This window comes from Ranitomeya imitator, chromosome 2, assembly GCF_032444005.1.
Source record: "Ranitomeya imitator isolate aRanImi1 chromosome 2, aRanImi1.pri, whole genome shotgun sequence".
Lineage (NCBI taxonomy): Eukaryota > Metazoa > Chordata > Amphibia > Anura > Dendrobatidae > Ranitomeya > Ranitomeya imitator.
The window spans coordinates 793,019,710-793,036,202 of record NC_091283.1 but is presented as its reverse complement, the minus strand read 5'-3'; the positions used below and the strand labels follow the sequence as shown (position 1 = coordinate 793,036,202).

The window sequence follows — 16,493 nt, the reverse complement described above, 5'->3', positions numbered from 1 at the left end:
CTGCCCTATCTGGTAGACTTTGTAGCCGCTCCTTCAGCGCTGAGTCGTCTATATCTCTTGCGATACCCTCTCTCTCCTGGGCTGTTAGCTAAACTTACACAAGTTTTTTCCTCTTTTCCAGCCCAGCAGATATCCTTTTTGAGCTTGATCCTGTAATCTTCCAGAAGTTTGGTGATTCTCCCTTGAGACAAGGCTGTGGCCCTTCAACAGGGAGCTTGCGCACTTGTACACTCATCCCCCTCATTCCATTCGATTTGCTAGGAGTGTTCTGAGTAAAATTGGTGATGACAATGGAAGTGGTTTCCTTCGCTCTTGTTTTCTGCAGGTCAATCGGGCTTTCAGAGGGTAGTCTCTGAGCTCCTTCCTCATCCAGGAAAGATCCTTTCTCCTGGTTATTAGTGACTACCGATGCCAGTCCTCTCCTCCTGATCATTGTTCTGGTGATCTGAATGGTACAGCTAGTTCTACAGCAGGTCCACTGTCTTTTGGCGGGTCACCCCATCCGATTCAATCGGACAATCCCACGTCTGTGCCATACGTCAATCATGTAGCAGGTACCCACGGTCAAGCGTCATGGCCGAGGTACCTCACATTCTCTTTTGGGCCACGATCTATCATTTGGTGATCTGGGCACTACACTTCTCAGGTGTAGAACTCTGGGCAGTGGACGCCGTCATGGTCCCGCCTCATGTGAGTCGGAACTTCACCCGGAAGTCTTCCATCAGATCCGTCTTCTCTGGAGCACTCCAGATGTAGATCGGATGGCATCCAGACTGAACGCCAATGTACTCTAAGTTCATGGTTCGGCTTCCAGGTCCAAAAGTCATTGCAGTGCATGCTCTAGTTCTTCCATGGTACCAGTTTCCTTCACCCCTCTTCCACTACTTCCGAGATCTTTTCGGAAGCAGGAAGGGCCCCAGTGATCCTGGTAGATCCGCACTGACCATGTCAGGTTTTTTCTCCTTTGCTGAACTAGTATTTTTCCGTCTTATTGCAACAAAACTGCAAATATGGACTTCCTCGCAGGGAGTCTTCACATGTGGTTCTTCCCTATCGCATACCGTTGGATCTTTGGGACCTTAATGATCCTGGGAATCTTACAGTAGACTCCTTTTGATCCAGACAGACTTTACTATCAGGGAAGGTCGCCTATTTTTTCTCTGCGATCTCCTCATCCTGACGAGTCTTTGGAGCTAGCCGCTCTGTTCTTTCAGACCTTTTTCCCTTATTACCATCAAGGCAAGGTTGTCTACAGGCAATCCCTATCCCTTATAACCAAGGTGGTATTGTATTCCCACAGTTATGAGGGCATCGTTCTTCCCTCATCTCTTTTGGCACCAGTCAACATAACGGAATGGGTTCCCCATATTCTGGTCATGGTGAGTGCTCTGAGTAGGTACGTCTCGAGGACGGGGTCCTTCCGAAGGTTGGACACTTTATTTGGGCTACCTCACTGTAAGAGGACCGCTTCCTGATGGTTACAGGAAAGGTTTAGCCGTTTCATCGGCCATGTTAGCTTGGTGGATTTGTTATACCATCCAGGAGTCCTTCCGTGTTAGATGTCAGCCTATCTCCCTGTCTATCGAGGTTTCTTGGATTCTAGGCACCAGGTGTCGGCACAGCACGACTGCAAGCTTGCGGTTTCGTCCAGTCCGCATGTATTCTTGAAGCACTATAATTCCCAGACTTTCACTGATGTGAGTCCTGGCAGGCGGACTATGCAGGCCGCGGTGTCGCACTTGTAAGTAGCGGTTACACAGGGCCTGATCTGATGTTGCCCCCACCCAGGGACTGCTTTGGGATGTCCCACTGTCTGTGTCCCCCAATGAGGAGTAGATGAAAAAGGGATTTTTGTGTACTCACTGTAAAATCCTTTTCTCCGAGCCAATCATTGGGGGACACAGCTCCCACCCTAATATTAGCTTGTGCTTGTTTTATAATTTGACATGCTATACTCTCATATATATATTCGGAGAAAAGGATTTCACGGTGAGTACACACATCCCTATTTCACGGCCCCAGGATCGTTTCTTTGAATCCTGCCCTCCAAAGAGATCCCTCTCTAGTTCCAGGTTTCTTAGTAGCCATCGCTTCCCTCCTCAAGTCTGGACTGATCATTCCCGTTGCAGAAAGGGAACGGTTGATAGGTTTCTATTCGAACCTGTTAGTGGTACCGAAAAAAGACGGCAGGGTTTGTCCCATTCTGGATCTCAAATTGCTGGACAAGAGGGTTCGTCTGAGACACTTCAGGATGGAATCCCTTCGTTCAGTAATTGCTTCCATGGAGGCTCAGGAATTTCTGTGTTCCATAGACATCCAGGACACCTATCTCCATGTCCCGATATTCCCGGGACATCACAGATTCCTGCGTTTTGCAGTTCATCAGGAGCATTTCCAGTTTGTCGCCCTGCCGTTCGGTCTCGCAACTGCTCCCAGGGTTTTTACGAAGATCATGGCAGTGCTGATGGGCATCTTGAGGATGAGAGGCCTGATACTTTTTCCATATCTCGACGACCTTCTCATCAAGGCTCCGTCCTTTTCTCAGGCTCACGAAAGTCTGTCCATTGTCCTCGACGCCCTATCCCGCTTTGGGTGGCTGGTCAACAGGAAAGTCCTGCCTTGTTTCTGGGCATGCTCTTCAGCACTCGTCAGACCAGAGTATTCCTTCCCGAAGACAAGAGAACCATTCTTCATCGGGAAGTTCGCTTGCTCCAGGTTCCTCGGCTTCCTTCCTTCCGATCAGCCATGAAGGTTCTGGGGAGGATGGTTGCAACATTGGAAGCGATTCCCTTCGCCCAATTCCACTCAAGACCTCTTCATCAAGCTATTCTCTCACAGAGGGACAGGTCTGTCCTTTCCCTGGATCGCCCGATTCGGCATTCGCCCCTGGTCAAACGGTCCCTCAACTAGTGGCTGACGTCACCCCTCATCTCCGAGGGCAGGTCCTTCCTTCCAGTTCACTGGCAGGTGGTGACAACGGACGCCAGCCTTCTCGCCAGGAGTCATCTCTGCTGATCAATGTCCTCGAGATTCGAACCATCTTTCTGTCTCTTCTTCACTGGTAAAGAATTCTCAGGGGTCTGCCAATTCGAATCCAGATGGACAATGCCACAGCAGTGGCATATGTAAACCACCAAGGGGGGACTTGGAGTTCTCTGGCCTTGGCCGAGTTATCCAAGATCCTCCTCTGGGCAGAGGCAATGGTCCCTGTGATATCCGTGATGCATATCCCCGGCGTAGACAATTGTGCCGCCGACTTCCTAAGCCGCGGGGGTCTCACGGCAGGGGAATGGTCCTTGCATCAGGAGGTCTTCCATCAGATTTGTCTTCGATGTGGGACTCCGGATGTGGACCTCACGGCGTCCCGAATGAACAGGAAGGTCCCTCGGTTCGTCTCCAGGTCCCGCAATCCTCTCGCAGTGGGCGTAGATGCTTTGGCCATTCCTTGGTTGCAATTCGTGCTCCCCTATCTTTTTCCATCCCTGCCCTTGCTTCCCAAGCTGTTGAAAAAGATCAAGGCGGAAGGGGTGCTGGTCATTCTGATCGCTCCAGATTGGCCCAGGAGATCTTGGTTTGCGGAGAACGTCAACCTTCTCGCGGACGCCCCCTGGCAGCTTCCAGACAGACCCGAGCTGATGTCTCAGGGTCCGATCTGCCACCCGAATTCTTGGTTGCTCAGTTTGACGGTGTGGTTGTTGAGACCGCAGTTCTAAGAGCATCCGGCCTTTCGGATCGGGTGATTAATACTATGATCCAGGCTAGGAAGCCTTCGTCTTCCAAGATCTACTATCGTACCTGGAAGGCTTACTTCCGTTGGTGCGAGTCCAACTGCGTTCCACCTATGTCTTCTTCCTTCCAATTTGGCCTTCCTTCAGGCAGGACTGGATGCGGGCTTTGCCCTTAGTTCCTTAAAGGACCAGGTTTCTGTGCTCCTCATCCTGTTCCAGAAGACGTTATCTTCTCGGCCACAGGTCAAGACCTTCCTTAAAGGAGTAGCCAATGCTGTCCCTCCGTACAGGGCTCCTGTGGATTCTTGGGATCTTAATCTTGTTCTGAATGTTCTGAGGGGTTCCCCCTTTGAGCCTCTCAGGGAGGTTTCCCTGCAATTTCTTTCTTAGAATGTGGCTTTTCTTGTGGCCATCACTTCTATCCAGCATGCTTTTCAGAGTTGGCAGCCCTGTCTTTTCGACCTCCTTTCCTGGTTATTCACCAGGACAAGGTGGTCTTGAGGCCTCCGCCTTCCATTGTTCCGAAGGTGGTATCCAACTTCCACCTCAACGAGGACATCGTCCTACCTTCCTTTTTGCCCAGCTCTGACTCATCCTCTGGAGCGATTGTTGAACAAGCTAGACCTCGTCAGGGCAGTGAGGATCTACCTGACTAGAACGGCCTCTATCCGGAAGACGGATCCCCTTTTCGTCATTCCTGATGGCACACATAGAGGCCTGCCTGCTTCCAAGGCGACTATTGCTCGCTGGATTGGAACGGCAATTTTGGAGGCTTACCGGGTAAAGAACAGAGTGCCCCCTCATGGGATTAAGGCTCACTCTACCCGGGCAGTCGGCGCCTCCTGGGCAGTGCACCACATGGCTTCCGCCCTACAGCTTTGCAAAGCGGCATCCTGGTCTTCTATCGACACGTTCGCCAAATTTTACAAGGTCCATACCTACACCTCGGCAGATGCCAGCCTAGGCAGAAGGATCTTGCAGGCGGCAGTGTTGAGTCCTCTGACCTGATGGAAGTCTGTTTTTTTTTCTCCCTCCCAGGGACTGCTTTGGGACATCCCATCGTTCCTGTGTCCCCAATGAGGCGATAGAGAAAACAGGATTTTTTGGTTGCTTACCGTAAAATCTGTTTCTCGGAGCCTTCATTGGGGGACACAGCTCCCTCCCATATTATTCACTTTCGGTTGTTCTGTTGTTTTCATGCTTACAGTTTTATACTTGTGGTTATGTTTTTCAACTTTTATTGTTTTTCTCCTACTGCTTTCTCACTAACTGAGGTTCAGAATGCCAGTCTGTGGGGTGTACACTGCTGAGGAGGAGCTAACTTTTTTTGTGGCTGTGCTCTATTCTGCGTGGCTGTGCTATATGCTACGTGGCTGTGCTATATACTACGTGGCTGTACTATATCCAGTGCCCCGAACCCCCGACATGCTGCGACCAATCAGCGACATATGCAGTGCAGCCGCGAATTGACGCGGGATTTAAACCACGCTTCACTGATTGATTGCAGCCGGCCGTGAGCTACCAAACAACGACATTGGCGCGGTATTTAAACACCGCTTTGGTCATGCCCAGCTGGCTGCGAGCAATGACCGATCAGCGATATTGACACGGAATGTAACCCGCACTCACAGCGCGGCGTACGTACGTACCCATCCTGGTCCCGTTCTTGTTGTAATGTCCCCATTCTTGTCCTCATCTTGGAGTAATGTCCCCATATTATAGATAAGTCGCCATACTATAGAGAAGTCTTCATCCAGCAGCTGACATCAGCGTGCTGGCGCATGGCAGTGACGTCCTACTCCACCACACTGGCACGCTGATGTCAGGTGCTGGCCTCTGATTGGTCGGCGGCTGGTATTGCTGTGTAGAGTCTCTGTGCTGCAATACATTTCAAGTGAGTGTTCGTCTAAGGAATCACATTCAGCTGAAATAAGACGCTGCCATCGGCAGCCCCTGGATCAGGTGCAGGGTTCATCAAGAGTTCTACAGAGCCTGCGGGCCGCATGAAGCAGTTTCAGGGGCCACGTGATTGAGACCCCTGATCTAATGTGTATGGGGTCTCCCGACAATCTCAGGGGACATAAGGTTTGGGTGGTTTGAATTCAAACTAATTAAAATGAGCTTAACTTGATTAGATTTCCAGCACAGACTATTATAATTAGTATTACAGCTCCGTGCCATCCCCTAAACTGCAACTGACCAGCAGCAAGCTGCAATACCTGGCACTGCCACTACCAAATGTGCGGCGCTGTGAGTGCTAAACAGTGAAGGGATTGTGGAGCTTGTGGGGGGAGCAGGGGCCACAACATTTAGGTGATCAGTGGAGTTAAATGACCATTTTTTTGCAAACGAAGATGATTAATAAAAACATTTTCCCCTTCACTTTTGAATGGCCCAGAGTGGTGAAATAATAATAATAATAATTATTATTATTATTTATTATTATTATTATTATTATTATTATTACTATTATTATTAAGATACTCCTCTCCCAGACTGGCACGGCTTTTCCATTCTCAGCACCTTGTCTCCTGGCATCGGCATCTTGACCACTGCAGCCCGTCGGTGGCTGCCGATCGTCTGCAGCCTTCACATTTCACCCTGGAGCGAGGGACACAGGGCTGAGTACGGATTAAGGGTGCTGGTACAGGAGGTGCGTATCTGTGTTTTGAAAACTGTTTCCACCATATGGGGCCGTTCAGAAGGGATTGGTAAGTAGCTGACAATAGAAAAAATTGGAGTCCGGCTCAACAGGACAGGATTTTCCTTTTTCTTTTTCAAAAGAAAATACGGTGCATAGAAAAGAGAAATTTACATGTCGACATGACCTAGTTGACTTGGGGATCTCTTCGTGTTCTCTGCTCACATTTAGCCAATCGCGTCCAGCCCTAATAATGGTATAAGTATGGTGTGTTGAGATTGTGGCCACATTACCCATCTCTACCAGCATCTTCTGCACCTTCTCTCCAAACCTCAGTATCATGGAGCGTTTGTGGCTGGGTGCAGTGATGCAGGGACGCCAGTAGATGGCGATATTGAAGAGCCACAATATGGAAAAATTGCTGTAAGGATTTGCAGTTTTGTCTTCTGCGTCCACCATTTGTGCGCATGTAACAGGACGCTTTCAGGATGTTTGTGACCTGTTGCTATCCGTACAGCACGTATGTTACAGGAGTCTGAATTTTATTTTACTAATCAGGTAAAGGTGCCGATTCCACTAGGCCGCCTTGTCGGAAAGCCAAAGACATCCGAAAGGAGCGGCGTCTGCAGAAAATGCTGATTGAAAAGGGTGATCAGACTCCGCTGACAGAGCACCCGGCCGTCACCCCAACTTCCTCAAAACCCAAAGCAAGTGGCACCAAATCTATAGAAGAATTTATCCATGTGCCGGACAGCGACAATTTAGCTCATAGACTGGAGGTAAGAAATCCCCCTTTTTTTTTTTGTCTGCAAAACCTTAAATCAGTGAGAGTACACACAGCTTCTACAGCAAGGAAAGGACGGCACAAGATGGTTTACTGATTATTACTGTCGTCGCCAGTGTGCGCAAAGGCACAAACATTCATTTGCAAAAGTCAACCACAGGTAAATGTCTGTTTTTGAGTTGTCATCTCGTGTAAAAATGATTGAGGGTCCCCCCCCCCCATCCTTAAGTCATCAGCTCTGCATTGCATAGGAGATGACTCACGGATGAGTGGGGATCCGATTGCTGTGACCCCCAACTATCCCGAGAATGCAGTTTAGTGGTGACCACCATGGCTTCATTCATTGACTGTGGGACTGCTGGAGAAACCCCAGTGCAGTGCTCGGCTATTTATCCAGCAGTCTCATAGAGAATGGATGGAGTGGTGGTTTGCGCCACAGCTACAGACGTCAGGCATATCCGCTGTATTCTCACAGCTTTTCGATCCGACAATTTTAACCTCATTTAAAGATAGGCATTCACTTCTAATGACGGCAATAACCCTTTAAGCTTCATTTACGGATTCAAAGTTGAAGATTTTTACACCCAAATATTTTTTTACTCCACTAAGAATCTGCACTTCATGCATCTAAATAAGGTTTTTGTAAAACACTAGAAAAAATATGAATATTACATAGCTTGAAAAAAGACCTAGGTCCATCAAGTTCAACTTTTTTCCACCAATTTTACACTTTGTCATTAGATTATCTATAACCCACAATGTTATGTGCACTGAGGAAATCACCCAGCCCTTTTCTAAAAGCTGTTAGTGTCGGCCATTACTGCCTTTTGTGGTCGGACATTTCTGACTGCTCGAACTATGAAGAACCCTATGTGCAAATATTAGCCATAAAAGTCGGTTTTCAGGAGTCCAATAAAAAAGTGAGTCTGCCTAGCTTTACTAAAACTCTGCCACTACATACGAGGGTGAGACGGTTCTGACACCTAAGGCTGTGTTCACATGTTGTGGGTTTTTTTCTGATATTTTTTTTTTTTTTTTTTCAAATTAAAAGCTGCATTTTACAGTCCTAGCAAAAGTTATGAGATTTCAGAAATCTCATGCAGTTTTTTTTTTTTTTCTGACTGAATTGGAAAACTGCTGTTTTTGAAAATTGATGCATGTCACGTTCAGCATTTTTTTTTTTGCAGCGTTTTTCCACCCATAGAAAGCAATGAGTAAGTGAAAAAACGCAGGTATCCAGTTTTGCTGCGTTTGTGGTGCAGAAAACTCAGGAACAATAGGCACTAAACTGTATCAGCATGCACAAGAGATAATTGTACCCGAAAAATGCAGAAAAAAAACTGCCTTTCATTTTTCGCAGCTTTTATACTGTCAAGAGAGCATGTTTTGCTTGCCGAAAAAAGCAGCAAAAATGCAGCTTGTCAACATAGGATAATGAAAACTTGGGTTACCACGATGAGCATTTGGAGTAATTTTGATGTTTTCTGCTTTTAGGCTACTTGTAATTTTTTCTCGTTCTCTTGATGTCCTGTTGCTTTGTTTTTGACACTTACTGGTATTTGGCTGTGACACAACTTTGATAAAGTCTCTCGTGGATTACATGCGATAATTCTGCAGAGGAAATCTGCATCTAAAACAGAACCCTTTTCTATAAATCCCATCCATTCTGCTGGAGCTGTAAGACGCTGCGCCAACACTCCTCATGGGAACTTTAGATAATTTTCTGATTTAATCTCTGTATTAATTCATCCTTTTTTTATATTAGTCTCCGCTTGCTTTCATTTCATGGCGACCTTCATTCTCCTCTGGTGTAATGATCCCATCGTTGCACGGCTTCTTAACGTCACTTTTTTTTTTGTCTTTTATAATAAGGAGGCATCTTATAGCAGCAAAATCTGCAGACAGGTTCCTTTAAAAAAAACAAACTTTCTTTTGGAATTTTTTTTGTATATACCGCAAACTTAATTGTGGAAACCAAATATCCCTTTTTCATAGACCGGACGGCCATTAAGGTGTCGAGCAACCAATATTGAAGGTGTAATGTGGCAATTTTGGCTGTGACTCCGGTTTTGCGGCCAGGAATCGCTGTATGCTGCCGCCACATTGTAACGCCCCACAATGAAGTCACGCAGCGATCCGCCAGCTATTGAGAACCCCGACAGCCAAGGTGCAAAAAAACCAACTAATTCCAACTTTTTGCATCTTGCTTGTTGTGATGCCTGGGGGGTATCTTGGGTGCTCTCCAGCGATCCGTAGAGCGATTTTTCGCCGCTCTCCATGCACTTGGGACAAAATCGCCTTATACCCACAGCCTAAAGCCACATAGCACCTTCAGTATGGGTTGTCACCCAGCTAGGCACCTCGAAAGCCATTCTGTCTTTTTAAAGGGATTTTGTCACTACCAAAATCGCTGTGTAGACTCGGCCTTATTGATCGACTACTTTTTAGAGGATTTTAGACCATATTCAAACTCTGCAGAAATTGTGAAATTTTGCCGCAAATGTCAAACTTTTGATTAACATTTTGAGAAAATTTCCATCAAGTATGGCAGAAATTTGCAGCCAGGAATGCTTAGGGTATGTGTCCACGGGCCGGATTAACTGCGGATTGAACGCTGTGTACAATCGCAGCCTTCAATCTGCAGCGTCCAAATGTTACAGCATAGTGGAGGGGATTTTATGAATCCCGCACCCAGCGGCCCTGCGTTTACGGACATGCGGTGTCTTTTTAGAAAGCAGCATGTCCGTTTACCTTGAGGCGACGCTCCGTTCCCGCAAGCTAAATAACAGGGTCTTATGTATGGGGTGCGGCAATTCCGAGCGTACAGAAGGGGGCGGCGCTTTGGGCGGAGCGAGTTTTCCGCCCCGTCCAAAGTGCCGGCAATTCGGATAGTGGACACACACCCTTAAACATATTCCCATATTTTGGTGAATCTTTTCGGCAGTATATAAAATGGGGTTTGACAAAATTCCATTCCCATACATTGTACCCTGCATGTAGTTTTTGGTGCATAATATGCATAACATATACAGCATACGTATGAGATAAAATCAAGTGTATGTAATTTACTGGTGCCAATGTTAACCACCAGGGGGCAGTGTAATACCATATGTTCTCCTTCCTATAACCACATCACTGTTGTCGCCTCCGGCAGCGCTTTATTACTCTCACATTATAGCACTATAGTTTAGCAGTTTGTGCCGTTATTTGTTTTTCTGTAATACCAGAATGTTATATTTGCTTGTTCTTCCCACATTATTTTTATCTTCTGTTTTGCTTTTATTGCCCTTAACTTACAATTGCTGTATTTGTATTATCTCACTATTCTTTATAGCCGCTGCAGGTGTCATTGTTTGCATGAACATCTAATAAGCAGATATTGTAGGTACACAGTCATCTGTGTATCACACACCGATAAGTGATGCTGTTTCTAGAAGAAAGCAGATTTTTTTTTTTTTTTTTTTTCTTTTCCAACCCTTCTAAATCCATCAAGCCTCCTAATTCTCTTTTTTCAGTTAAAGGGTACCAGTAGTTTTGCATACTTCTGACATGTCGGTGATTGGTGGGTTCCTGGGTCTTGAGATTCCACTGATCATCATGATGAAGGGGCTGCTGCTCTCTGCTCCCTTGTTTCTTCCCACCTCGCCTGGTAGCGCGGAGCCAGCGGTGCACGGATCGCCTCTCCTGGTAGCGCGGAGCCCGGCGGTGCACGGATCGCCTCTCCTGGTAGCGCGGAGCCAGCGGTGCACGGATCGCCTCTCCTGGGAGCGCGGAGCCAGCGGTGCACGGATCGCCTCTCCTGGTAGTGCGGAGCCCGGCGGTGCACGGATCGCCTCTCCTGGGAGCGCGGAGCCAGCGGTGCACGGATCGCCTCTCCTGGTAGCGCGGAGCCCGGCGGTGCACGGATCGCCTCTCCTGGGAGCGCGGAGCCAGCGGTGCACGGATCGCCTCTCCTGGGAGCGCGGAGCCAGCGGTGCACGGATCGCCTCTCCTGGGAGCGCGGAGCCCGGCGGTGCACGGATCGCCTCTCCTGGGAGCGCGGAGCCCGGCGGTGCACGGATCGCCTCTCCTGGGAGCGCGGAGCCCGGCGGTGCACGGATCGCCTCTCCTGGGAGCGCGGAGCCCGGCCGTGCACGGATTGCCTCTCCTGGGAGCGCGGAGCCCGGCGGTGCACGGATCGCCTCTCCTGGGAGCGCGGAGCCCAGCCGTGCACGGATTGCCTCTCCTGGGAGCGCGGAGCCCAGCCGTGCACGGATCGTCTCTCCTGGGAGCGCGGAGCCCGGCGGTGCACGGATCGCCTCTCCTGGGAGCGCGGAGCCCGGCGGTGCACGGATCGCCTCTCCTGGGAGCGCGGAGCCCAGCCGTGCACGGATTGCCTCTCCTGGGAGCGCGGAGCCCAGCCGTGCACGGATCGTCTCTCCTGGGAGCGCGGAGCCCGGTGGTGCATGGATCGCCTCTCCTGGGAGCGCGGAGCCAGCGGTGCACGGATCGCCTCTCCTGGGAGCGCAGAGCCCGGCGGTGCACGGATCTGTAGACTTTATATAGATCTACACACCGCTCACTGCTCCACCAAACCCCTTTATAGATCCATGTACTGCTCCTCCACTCTGACACTTTCTATAGATGAATACACTAATCACTCTTGTGGAGAGCAGAGGCAGTTGTAGCGATCGGTGGAGGTCTCCGCACCCAGGTTCCCACAGATCAGCACATCTGACGTGTAATTACGAAATGTCAGACGCGAGAGGCCAGCGGGGCAGGTGACGTTATGTCTGATACCTGCTGAACCGCGTGCCCAAATGGCCGATGTCATACAGCTGCACCACACCTGCCGATTGTGTGCACGTCCAGGTATCGATACACGTTGCGTTGCCTCGCCTACTTATCTCTTGATATGGACTGAGAGGTGCACGACTAACACTTTAAAAGAAAATTTGAGACGGAGCATGCAGCAATGCCTTACTACCTGACAACCATGTTGAGAAGGTTGGGGTTGTCAAGCAATGTGCTCATAGCAGCCGACTAGTCTCCTTTAATCCCAGAGGCACCATGCTTCCGGCAGAGGATGTGAAGCGCTCGCCTCTTTTATTCTCATCTCAAGCTTTAGTAGTCAGGATTTTCTGCAAAAATTTTTTTTTTTAAAGGGATTATGTTCTTTTAGAAAATCTTTTGTCCCTGGCTGCAGTCTGTTGTAAAATAACAAGCTGCTCTCCATTCAGTGCCCCTGGGTCCGGCACGGAGTCTCTGGCGCTGCCCCCGATGTCCGGTATTGGCTGTGGTGGTGATGTCACATGAACAGCACGGCAGCCAATCAGTGAGGTCACTGACTGACTGCCGCGCTGTCGACATGACGTCATCGCCAATCCCAGACACTTGGCCGTGAATAAAGGGGTTTTTTTTTTTTTTTTTTTTTGCAACCTGCAATTGGGGATGAAGAGTTTCTGAAAAAGACGACCCCTTCAAGTCTAAAATTGGGCAGTGTCTAAAGCTGTGTCTAAAGCTGTGACGTGTTCGTCTCTCCATAGACACTGGTGGCCTTTTGATTGGTTGTTGTCAAAATCCGCTATGTAGGGTTCCACCAGGATCCCTGTAAATTGGGACATCGCTGGGCTACTTTGTGTATTTGCTGAGCCACCTATAATAGGCGGCCTCCATAGTAAGCAGAGCAGACCCCATGGCCGACCTTTCGCGGTGCTCCTCCACATATCGCCAGGGGTCGGACCTCTACCCACCGGATATTGGTGACATATCCAAGCAATACGCCGCTGCTGTCTATGGCCTGACAACCTTTTTAACGTCTTTCTTTTTCCTATACAGCAGCGTTCTATGTAATCTTGCATTGCACGGTGGTTATGGTGAGCTGGTGTCCTTCTGTGTTTGGGGTGTCCGGTGTTTCTAGTATTTGTAGGTGCTGTAACTGCTGTGTTTTTTTCCGCTCCATTTTGAAGGTGAAACTTGTGCGGTCCTGTCCTCCCAGCTCCCTGTTCAAAATGACGTTTCAAGAGTCTTACCAAGTATATAAGCGCTATCAGACGACCATTCACCAGGACCCGCCTGACAAGCCCACCGTAAGCCAGGTCAGAAGAGGGGCCACACACTGCACCAACACACCGTGCAGGCACAAGAATAGGGGCGCGTCACAGCAGATTATTAGGAAAGCTTTTAGTGTTTTTTATAGCCTCATTTTTCTATGACCCTATATAACGGCTTCAGACATATACAGCACCGCCAGCACCTAATCACAAGAGCTTGACGTCCTGAGACTCCATTATGTCTCCCCGTGCGGCAGACACAGGTACACACTGTCCGCTGCCCGAGATCGCACCACAGACGGGATTTGGTTTCTGATCAAGTCCTTAGACGCACACAAGCCTGCTATTCCTGGAGCCGGTGGGTAATTGTGTGCCAGCGAGAATCACGAATGTTCAGCTCAAAAAGCAAAGAAATCTAAACAGGATCTCGATGTTCTGCGAAAATGGCAGTGACCTTCTTCACTACTTCTCACTGGGCGCCAACCCAGCGATATTAATCGCTCCGTACCTAGGGCTGGACAAAAGCTTCCAGTCTCTTTCCACCTCGTGGGTACATTATGCTGGTGCTCGGCCGGTGTAGGGACCTGTGCCCCCTCAGTTTTAAGGAGTAATTGAGACTTATACTTCTGACATTTGCTTTCTGTGCTGTTGCGCTTCAGTACAGATGCTGCTTTTGGCGTTTTTTAGATGTTTTTAGCCAATGGATTGATATTGGGCGATGCGTTTTAGATGCAGCACATCAGACTTGGTGATATTTGTGCTTTTCTCGTCTCCATCTAGGAGATAACTCCAGCAACGGCACGCAGGGAGGTAAACTTGCTTTTTTGCATAGCGGATGCCTTCTAGTTGTCAACTTTTGACGTTCCAGCAATTTGATGGCTGTTTTTGCGACATGCTGAGACCTGTAGTGTTTGAACAGCAGTGGAGCAGGTTGCAGGTCACGGAGTTTCTGCTTAGTTTTCAGCAATAGTCAGGGGTATAGGAATATGCAATGAATGTTTGTTTTCTTTCCAAAAAGGTTTTCTGTGTAGCCATAATAGATTAAAAAAAGACAAAATACTGTATTTATTCTGTATATACTAATATATATTCAATATTCACATTATTGATTCTGTACTAATTCCCCGCCGCTACGCTTTACCCGTCAGAATGAATCTGTGCAAGTTTGCCCATGTCCTAACGCCTACAGATTTGACTTGTGAGGCATATGTATGGCCACCACTCCATTCAGCCTCAGGCTGGATCAATCCACAGGGTTGTAGTCCGGCAACCATCGTTCTTCACAAAATGTGTAGGACCAGCGCTTGTCAGACACGTTGGACATATTGAAAGAGGGGGGGGGGGAAACCTAAAAGGGGGTCTACATTTTTTTTGGTTTGCGAACAAGTAACAGGGCATGAGATGTTGTGCTGGTCGCAGTGGGGTCCGGGTCCCACCGATCGCTCCAAACTCTTGTCACGTGTACTGCTCAGGAAGCTCCTGTATCATCCCGCACGTAGATCGGTGCGCGGCCTCTTAGACTTTTTGCCAGCAGAGCTTCTTCCAGATTATTCTTCTGTATTTTTTTTTTCTTGCTTTCTACATAAAAAACCTGAGGATTTGAAGTGTTTTTGGTGGTGTTTTTTGTTACATCTGTAATATATTTTTCTGACTTTTTTTTTTTCCCCTGAAAATTCTCAAAAATAGAAAGTGTGAGAATGTTGTAGTATACAACACTCGCCCTAAAAATACAATAAAATCTATCGTATGTGGTGCCCTTGCCTTCAATATTGGACCATCCACTGAAAATGGTAAATATGACACAAGTCCAAGGCATTTTGTCAAAAACTTTAAAACCTTAACCTGATGATTATAACAAATCTCATATTTTTTTGTAGCTTTCCTAATTTTTTCTTCCTTGATCTGATTACCCATGCTGGTAAACGGTACGCTTCCTATGGGCTTTCTGCTCTTCACTGGATATTGTGACGCCTGCCTTGGGTCATTGTTGACAGGGTTGTCCCTTTCAGTTGGACCTTTTTATTCCTTACGAACACTTACAGTACTATGCAAAAGTTTCAGGCAGTTGTGGAAAAAATGCTTAAATAAAAGTGGTAACTTTAGTTTATTTTTATCAATTAAAATCTCTAGTGAATGAATAAAAGATATATATCTAAATCACACCAGTATTTGATGTGACCTCTGCCTTTGAAACAACATCATATCTTCTAGGTACTCCTGAAGGTCATGGATTTTGTAGGGTTATAGTAAGGTGCATGAGTAACTAACTTTGTGTGTATACGGCACAGTATATAAGTATAGTCAGTTGCTGCCGGCTGGCACTTCTCAATTGCGGAGCTGCCCCATCTTCTGATAGTGGTCGCGGCTGGGTACTGCACATCCGCCTCTTATGCATTTGAATGGAGGGCTGATGTGCAGTACCCAGCCTCTATCAGAAGATGGGGCAGCTCTGCAATTGAGCAATTCCGGCTGCCAACACAGAGAACAGCTCATCTGCGGGGATGCTGGGTGTCGGGCCCCAACCGATCAGACATTGATGACCTATCCTAAGGATTGGCCATTGATATTGATGAGCGAACGTGCTTGGATAAGATGTTATCGGAGCATTCTGGGGTGCTAACTGAGTTACTTCGGCATGCTCGAATAATATGTTTGAGTCTCCGCTCCTGCATGTCTCACGGCTGTTCGACAGCCGCAACACATGTAGGAATTTCCTGTTTGTTAGGCAATTCCTGCATGTGTTGCAGCTGTTGGACAGCCGCGAAACATGCAGTTGCCGGGAACGCAAACATATTTTTGGGCACGACGAAGACACTCGGTTAGCACGCAAACCTGCTCGGATAACAACTTATACAAGCTTGTTCACTCATCACTAGTCATCAGTGATAAAGTAGTGGACAACCTCTTCAACTGAAACAGAAACTGCTGTGAAGGAGGGTTTAAAACTGGGTGAAGAACAGCCATACTCTTCAAGACAGATTCATGTCACAGATCATTCATCATGGCAAGACTGAGCACAGCAATAAGATACAAGGTAGTTATACTGCATCATCAAGTTCTTGACCAGGCAAAGATTTCAAAGCAGAGTCGGGTTTAAAGATACACTGCTCAAGCTTCTTTTGAAGAAGCACCAAGAAATTGGACAAGATTAAGGACCATAGATGCAGTGGTCAGCCAAGGAGACTTAGCGGGGCAGATGAGACATATCTTCCTTCCCTTTTAAATGGTAGATGTCTGGCAGAGCCATCAGTTCAGAATGGGCAGCAATTAGTGTGATCCAGCAACAATTATCTACTGTTCAGAGGAGT

At 47.9% G+C, this 16,493-nt stretch overlaps 1 protein-coding gene across 7 annotated transcripts in view; it reads left to right on the top strand.

The window, feature by feature from the left end:
* The window catches only part of ATE1 (arginyltransferase 1), a 137,113-nt gene that overhangs the window by 33,019 nt on the left and 87,601 nt on the right, over positions 1 to 16,493 (top strand). For 4 of the 7 annotated variants that reach the window (XM_069753665.1, XM_069753668.1, XM_069753669.1 and 1 more), the window contains exon 6: positions 6,928 to 7,148. In XM_069753665.1, coding sequence (XP_069609766.1) covers positions 6,928 to 7,148 — 221 coding nt within the window. Of the gene's footprint in view, positions 1 to 6,927; positions 7,149 to 13,101; positions 13,231 to 16,493 lie in introns of all 7 variants that reach the window. The other 3 variants (XM_069753664.1, XM_069753666.1, XM_069753670.1) reach the window with 1 other exon arrangement.